This window comes from Delphinus delphis, chromosome 11 (genome assembly GCF_949987515.2).
Source record: "Delphinus delphis chromosome 11, mDelDel1.2, whole genome shotgun sequence".
Classification (NCBI taxonomy): Eukaryota; Metazoa; Chordata; class Mammalia; order Artiodactyla; family Delphinidae; genus Delphinus; species Delphinus delphis.
The window spans coordinates 79,710,639-79,718,808 of record NC_082693.1 but is presented as its reverse complement, the minus strand read 5'-3'; the positions used below and the strand labels follow the sequence as shown (position 1 = coordinate 79,718,808).

Here is an 8,170-nt window from a genome sequence, read left to right as displayed (position 1 = left end):
GCAGCTCTACCTTTTGTCAGTTTGGTCCAAATTTACACCCATAACCCCTCCTTTTTCTCTGCAACACAGGTAAAATAAGACTGGAACCTTAAACAAGACCAGGTGATGATGACAAAGAGAAGTTAACATGTAATGAGATATACCTGGTTTCTAAATTTAGTTCACTGACCTTATAACAAACATGGGTTTGTAATGAAAACATTTATCTTCCTGTTTAGACTCCTTTGAAGTTTTTTTCCTGAGGTCCCATCTGCATACTTTACACAGGGTCTGTCAACTCAATCCAGATATTATATCCAAAGGCCTGAAGGTAAAATGTAATCAGACTTGAAAAAATAAACTATATTACAGATTGGGCTTTTATACTTCCTAACCAAAATACAAGGGAAAACTAAACAGTGGCTTATGTTCTAGCTTTTAAAAAATCAGTTTGGGCTTAAACCAAATTCCAGATGCTTCAATGTGCCGAAGTGCCACCATCCCAGGGGCATTCACCTACTCCAGGTGTCAAGCAGGTACCTTTTTTAAAAACAAAACCGGAAATAGTTTTTTTTTGTAATTTAGAAAGTCAGATCTGTGTGAGAATTAAGTCACCTGAAATAGTTTTTAGCTATCAAATGTTTTGGTCCTTCTAAAAAGCTATCATTCTAAGAAACAGCCTAATTTAGATTACCTTCTTTTACAAATAAGGATTAACACACTGATTAGGATTTTTAAAAGTATATTAAGTGTTGCAAAAATCTGATTATATACGGAAATGTACTTGTCAAAATAAACCACAAATGAGTATTTATCCATATTCAAACTGAACAATTAAATTGTTTTTAAAAATTTAGGGCATGGTTCCTAAAAATGTAAGAACTCTCTTGAGTGACAAATCCTGAAACATATGACAATTTATGAGTAGGGATCATAGTATTCAACCAACAGTGATTTTTTTTTCCTTGAGGTTCTAATGTATGCATAATTCTTTCCATTTTAGGGTTAATTCTTTAAAAACTAGTTTTAAAAATAATTATCAAGTCACAGGCAAACCATGAACAGTTGGGTTTATTTCAACAGTAAGTTTGAAACTCTTGCTTCTGGCAAGAGTACTACAGTAATTATATTAGGAATAGGTAATTTCCTACACTGTCAGATATATAAAAGTTCCTTCTGCATTTTCCTCAACACTGATCAACAAGCAGATTCAGTCCACATCTGCTTTCATCTACTCAGTGTACCCAAGCTTCTTCTTCAGAGATTCTGGCATCTCAGGGGGAGGAGGGCGAGGGAGCCTGAAGTAGACCTTCACGGAGTCATAGATGAACCACTGCAGTGCAGTCAGAGTGCCAATCATGATGATACGGGCAAAGAGTCCCTTCCATACACCTGGATAAAATATGAAATGTGAGTGAAAAATATACTCCAAAGTGTTATTCTTTCTTTAGAGGGGAGGAAAAAAAATCTTACCTCTAAATCCAAGTCTCTGGAGGACCAGAGACGCACTGCTACCCTTCTCTTTATTCAACACAGACACCACAGAATCAGCAGGGTGAGAAACAATGGCACAGAAGACTCCAGCTGAAAAAAAGTCAAGATAAATGATCCAATATGGGGTCAGTTAAAAAAAATTTTCACATCACAGCCAACAACATTTTCATGAGTAATAAAATTTTCTTGTGTTTAAATAAATCATATTTTAGAGTGAGACTGAAAAGAAAAGTTAAAAGCAGTCTACCCTCTGTAAAACAGAACAATCCCTCAAGTTATATTCAGATTTTAACACTTTCTCTTGTATTAAAAATTTGTTATTGGAAAAACTAAACAACAAAAAAAGGCACAGCAGTGAAGTCAATACATTCCCGAGCTTAATTATGACATGCAAACCACAAAACAATTATTTTAGGAACGAATTAGCAAGTATTTATGAATCCTGAAGAGTGTATAAAACGCAATGGAAAGATAAAACTTCTTTGGAATATTTTTCCCTCACAAAAGAGGCCAATACTGGAAATGATTATTCTTAATTTCACAGACAAGCATGTTCTAAATAATTCATACCTATGTAACCTGCCACAAATGTGACAACCAGCTGCTCTGGCTTTGAACATTCACTCCGGGGCTTGGGAACCACAAACTTGTACAATGCTTCAACAGTACGTTCAAAGCAGGCGAACTTCATCATGGTGTATGGTATCTGTCTCATCCAGAGAGGAGCAACCCCCTTGTAGAATCTAGGAAATCAGAAGACTTATTTTACTCAGTTGCATATATTCATCTAGCAGACTTTTTCATTATTAACAGACGTGTCCGCACACCAGTCAAGTCCTGATAGTAACAAAATGGCAGCACTACTGCATGTCATTTCTATCAGAACCTAAGACTAACATGCAGGTATATTTATCTCACATGCCAATGACTCAAGCACCTTTGACTATACAACCAAAAAAGTTGCTGGATGTTTCTTTCACTGGAACTACAAGAAACAGTAAGTTTACAAGTAGAACTCAGCTCAAGATTGGCATCCACAAAGGTGGATCTAAGGAAGCATGTGTGGCCCGACTATATGCAAATTCTTAACTGTGAACATAGATGACAAGAATTCTAACAAGGGCACTCCCCAACCCCCAAGTTAAGAGTTAATATTTAGGTCAAATATCAAGTCATTTGTAGACTGACAAATGATTCTAACTTTAGGGGGAAAAAAAAACCCCTTAATTCAGGGTTCAAGCCATGTATCAAGTTATCCTTGCCCCTAGAGTTTACGTTCTATGTGAGGCGGAAAGAGATATGAAAAAGAGAAAGTCTGGCAGGTTTAATGCTAACAAATGCGGTTTTCTCAAATGAGTATTTTTATACTATATATTTAGGCAAACATTTACTTACGCCTTTATGCCTTCTTCCTTATACATTTTGGGAGCTGCATCCCTCAAAGTGTTAGCATATCCTGGTTGGGTTTGAATTCGAACCTTAGCAGCTTCCATAGGAGCCAGAGCAATGTCAGCAAAGAATTCAGCACTGGCAGAGGCAGCCAAATATAGTGATGTGCGCCAGAGATAGGCATTCTCCTAAATGAAAAACATAAGGAGAAACATGAATTGCTGCTGCACTGGCTGTTCTCAATTTAAGAGACAGTTCTAGGCAACAGTTAAATTTCAGACATTTTAAGTGTTTCTTTATCACAGTCCACAGATAACACACATGAGACTGAGTAACCCTCATAACCTCATCAATCACAGTACACTGTGAATATTTTTTGAATGTCTAGGTGCCAAGGATAGTTGACCCTTGAACTCACACAGGATACTACAATCCTTCTCTTTAAAAAACTCAAATCCAACTTATTTGGAAAGCAGCACAGCACAATAAAAAGAGCACTGAAATCCAATGAAATAGTTTCTTTTTCTTATCCTGTCTATGTTAAAACAGCCTCATGACACAACATTGTAAAGCAATTATACTCCTATAAAGATGTTGATAAAAAAAAAAAACAGCCTTATGATTTGAAACATACTGTTCACCCTTTCTGAGACTATTTCCTCAGTTCTAAAAACAGGTTGAGTCAAACAAAAATCTAAGATCCTTTTTGGTCTTATATTAAAAACTGAGGACTTTTTTTTCCTTTTTCTTCTTTTTTAAATATTTATTTATTTGTTTGGCTGCGCCAGGTCTTAGTTTCGGCATGTGGGATCTAGTTCCCTGACCAGGGATCGAACCTGGGCCCCTTGCGTTGGGAGCGTGGAGCCTTAACCACTGGACCACCAGGGAAGTCCCTAAAAGCTGAGAACTTTCAATTTCAAAGGTAAATTACATACCTCTCCAAGCATGTTGCTATACAAAACTTTGAAGACTTCATAAAAGCCAAATTTGCAGAGCCCTTGCATAGAGTAGCCAATGAAAGTCGGAGCCCATCCTTTGGCCAAACCACGAACACCATCTTCTTTGAGTGTAACTGAGAATCCATTAAATATGCCCTTGTACTTTTGTGGGTCCACCTTTATTTAAAACAAGAAGAAGAAAAAAAATTAAATGTACGACAGAGATAATAACACTTCTCATAAACATTTAATTCTGTTATTATTAGTTTTTCCTTTTGGTTCTAATATAAACTTTAGTAACTACACAAAAGGTGGGTAAATACAACTTCACTGCATGATATCAGCTTAATGTCTACTATTATCTTTGTAAATGTAACTTTTTGTACAGTAAGGTCTAGCTTTCTTTCAGTCAGACTTAAGTCTTGGAGAGTTAGTTAAGAGGATAAAATTCCTACAAAAATACATGATAAAACTGACACGAGATTTTCCCACCACCCAACTCTTTTTACCACTTAAAAATTAGTCTTAAAGCTACTTCATAAACAATAATTAAGTCTATATCCTTGAGATATGCTAACCCATTAAGTGATTATAAAGTTTTGTGAACTTAAGACAATCAAATTAAATACAAGTTAAAAAGGTACATCAACATGAAAACCCTCTTTTGAGTTAAGAAATTAAATTCCCTTTAAGAGACATGCATAAGACGTTTTAGCAAAGGTGTATTTAATATTCATTCTATTAACTAATGGGGGTAAAAATCTTAATCTATTTCTGCCAGTACTAGAAGGGCTGGTATACATCACCTTCCTCTCCCTGCTAACATTTCACCTTCCTTTCTCTTTTAGGTAAGTAGACCGCTAATCCTGTTTGGGACAAATAAATTTTTGATGTTTGATTATTTGTGTTTCAATAATCCTAATTAAGACATTTTAATTGTAAAAGAAAACCTTTTATGTAAATAAATATGCAAGAAGTTATGCCCACAAATTTTAAACACTATACAGTGAGTTTTTTAATCTATAGTGTTCTCTGCCTTGATCTTATCAATAAATAAGAGACATGAAGTTACATCATATAATACACAAAGAATGATTGCCTACTCTGACGTGTAAGTGCTTGTAAAATGACTATTTGGAGAAAAAAGAATCGGTAGGCCTTGAAGAACTCTAGGCAGAATTCAGCCCAGCAGCAAGAACCACTTACAACCAGAGTCTGAGATCAACAATCTACCTTCACTCTTATTTTAAAAGAGGTATTTCTTGGATTTAAAGCACTAATTAAAGTAAAAATCATGCGTTAAAGAAATCTGAGTTTGGTGTTCTACTAAAATTTCCGGCAGTCATAACGTCTTCATTCTTCTCAATTGTGAAGTCCTTTAATATTACTTGGAATTAAGTCACACACAGAAGAGATGTTCAATGTTGTCATCTCAATACAAACCTGCATACGGCATTTCACTAAATCCAGAGGAACAACAGCAGTGTGTGTCAGACCACAACTTAAGACCCCACCAAAGCCACACAGTGCGTAAAACTTCGCAGAGCCATATTCACAACTGTACTCTGTAATATAATAAGACAAGACACACCATGCGTTTTAATATAATACTCATGTTACTGGTTATCAACTTACCTCCTGGACAGTTAGGTTTCCACACAGCTTGTTAGTAGGTAACAGCCATGTTTCAACAATGTTTTATTTAGTCCAACATGCAAAAACAAACCTGCATTCTGCATTTAACCAGATCTAGAGGAACCAATGCTGTATGTGTTGTGCCACAACTAATAATTCCTCCAAGTCCACAGAGGAGAAAGAATCTGCCAGATCCATAGTCACAGCTATACTGCTCTATTTGATTGAAAAAAAAAATCAAGTAAGTATTTCTTCAGAGGTGACTAAGGCCATGGGAATGCAAGAGAACTACGTTTCCCTGTGAAAAAGTAGTATCACAACTGAACAGCTCTGCCCACCATTTACAAGTAAACTGAAAGATAATTTTCCACCTAGTGTGAGCAAGGAATTCACTGCCAAAATCAAAACAATTATTTAAAGATTCTGAAGGTTCTTATCTGTGAGATACTAGCTCTCTCTCGTTTTGCCATATAAATTTTAAAAAAAGTTTTCTATATCATTAATAGCTCTTCCAAATTACTAACGGCTGATAAGAACACACTTCTGAGTACCAATCCAACTTAAATCATGTAAAAGCTTGCAAACCTCTAAGGCTACCCCAGCCACTAACCAATACTATCCCCACTTATGGATCCCCATAGTGCAAAAATAGATAAACATAAATTCCTGCAGTCAAATACATTTACTACACAAATGACCATAGATTTAACTGTCTAAATTGAAGGACCGAATGATGATGTAAGGGTTTTTTCCTCACACTAAAGACAGAACAGAAACACGTAATAATTTTTTTTTTAAATCTTTACATTTTACAGGTACAAGGTAGGTAACATATTCTGTACTCCTGCAATTCGGTTTTCAGGTTTCTCTATAAATACACTCCACTGGGATTTAAAATACACACAGTTAAAATAAAGTTGGGTCTAATCATCAAGAAACCCGAGAGATAAGATCAAAGGGATTCCTATCTATTATATCCTTTCTATGGTCTCTCCGGGTCTACAAGTCAATCAGGCGCATTAAAACAAGAATTACCCAGTTATCACACACACCTTGTATCAACTAATATTAGACTCCGGGAATACTAAAGGGAGGAAACAATATTTTTAAAAAGAAAGTGAAAGCAAAATCAAAGAACTGATAATACAGTTAGAACTGCGGTGGCCAGTGGTTAGGATATAGACTTTACCCAATGCCTAGTCGGCTGACCAAGCGGGCTCACGGTGAAGATAAGGAGCTAGTCACGGCCTCTATGGCTCCACTCACTCGAGGACGCGGAGGTCACGGAGGGAGCAAGGCCTAGACCCTTCCACGCCCTTGAGGGAGAGCCAAGGATCCGACACCCGGCTTCGGGCGGAACGAGCTGACATCCTCGGACAAGCAACTGGGCGCCCTCCTGCGCTGCCGCGGGCAGGGCGCGCGTCCTTCCCTGTCCTCCGGGCCGAGCACGCCACGAAGGCCGAGGGGACCTCACAACCGTATCGGGACAGGGTCTGACCTCACCTTCCACGGAGGCGGCTGCCAGCTTGCGGGAGCGACGGGGTGGGCCCGGGGTCCCGGCGGGGTTGCTGCGGGGGCCCGCGAGACCATCTTGCACCAACTGCAGGTGGGGTGCGTTGAAGGGGTTCGCCCGCGCCAAGTGCGCCACGGACGAGAACATTTTTCTAGGGGGAGAGGAAGCGGCGGTCAGAGGTAAGGCAAAGGGGTCCGTTAGGCCGGCTAAAGTCACCGGCACCCTGGGACCACCCCCGCAACCAGGCCTTGCCTCTTCCCTCCTCCGCGCCCTTGAGGAGGTCACCGCGGCCTCCCCAAAGGAGGATGCCAACGGGGCCTACAGCCAAAGAAGCGCCCCACCGGGTCTCCGCTCTCCGCTCCCCGCACGCACTGCAGGGAAGGCCAAGCCACACTCACTCCCTAAGATGGCGAACACACCACCGCTCCCTCGGAAAGGCTGGGGCTCACAGAGGCCGAACGTCCTCCGGGTCTTTAGATCTGTGCCTTTCGCGCGTCGTCAGCGCGACGCACATAGTGCGTCACTACAGACTGGCGGCACCCATTGGCGAAGAAGAGCGCCGAGGCCCTAACGTCATCGCGTTCTCCTAGCAGCCGTATCCCCGCCCCACTCGCCCTAGCCCTTCCGGCCCGGCTTCTGCGCAGGAGGGTTCTTTTTGCGCAGGCGCGCATTCCAGGCCGGTGTTTTGAGTTGTGTGGGTTTGTGCTCGTGACCTTCTCTTTTTGTCCCTTCACCTTCAAACGTCTCTCCTGGAATCTGGGGCTTACTTTCTTTTCATTTAAATGAGCCCCAATATACTAGTCACCTAAAAAAAAAAAATCCGGAGCTTCCCTGGTGGCGCAGTGGTTGAGAGTCCGCCTGACGATGCAGGGGACACGGGTTCATGCGCCAATCCGGGAGGATCCCACATGCCGTGGAGCGGCTGGGCCCTTGAGCCATGGCTGCTGAGCCTGCGTGTCCGGAGCCTGTGCTCCGCAACAGGAGAGGCCACAGCAGTGAGAGACCCGCATACCGCAAAAAAAAAAAAAAATTCTGAATACGCGATGATATATTATTTCGGTTTGCGGTTAGAATGTCACTGCAGTACAGTTTTTGTGTCACAGCTTCTGCTATTATGGTACTGTTTTTTTTAAGTTCCATCCATTGACATTACACATAGACATGTCTGAATTTTCCATCAGCATTTAGGAGAGTATTTTAAAAGGAAATGTGTAGCAAGAAC

At 40.2% G+C, this 8,170-nt stretch overlaps 1 protein-coding gene and 1 non-coding gene across 3 annotated transcripts; both read right to left on the bottom strand.

Annotated features, from left to right (window-relative positions):
• Nucleotides 1-1,034: 1,034 nt before the first annotated feature.
• SLC25A3 (solute carrier family 25 member 3) lies at nt 1,035-7,500 on the bottom strand. 2 transcript variants are annotated; one of them, XM_060025428.1, is made up of 8 exons: nt 7,347-7,500; nt 6,939-7,099; nt 5,244-5,365; nt 3,798-3,977; nt 2,869-3,050; nt 2,044-2,216; nt 1,453-1,563; nt 1,035-1,371 (listed from the first exon to the last, which is right to left on the bottom strand). In XM_060025428.1, the coding sequence occupies exons 2-8, from the start codon at nt 7,093-7,095 to the stop codon at nt 1,211-1,213; spliced, it is 1,086 nt and encodes a 361-aa protein (XP_059881411.1). In that variant the 5' UTR covers nt 7,096-7,099; nt 7,347-7,500; the 3' UTR covers nt 1,035-1,210. The 2 variants fall into 2 exon arrangements, with proteins under 2 accessions (XP_059881411.1, XP_059881412.1); XM_060025429.1 differs by lacking the exon at nt 7,347-7,500 and adding an exon at nt 7,201-7,338.
• LOC132434642 (small nucleolar RNA SNORA53) lies at nt 2,288-2,536 on the bottom strand. The gene has a single exon (XR_009521360.1). It is a non-coding gene; the product is annotated as a small nucleolar RNA SNORA53 (small nucleolar RNA).
• Nucleotides 7,501-8,170: the final 670 nt, after the last annotated feature.

Bases quoted from the DNA above. Each gene is read 5' to 3' on its own strand.
- SLC25A3 (XM_060025428.1), bottom strand. From the start codon at position 7,095: ATGTTCTCGTCCGTGGCGCACTTGGCGCGGGCGAACCCCTTCAACGCA. The intron at 5,366-6,938 runs GTGAGGTCAGAC...ATTATATTACAG, and splicing joins GGCAGCCGCCTCCGTGGAAG to AGTACAGTTGTGAATATGGC. The intron at 1,564-2,043 runs GTATGAATTATT...ACTTTTTTTCAG, and splicing joins ATTTGTGGCAGGTTACATAG to CTGGAGTCTTCTGTGCCATT.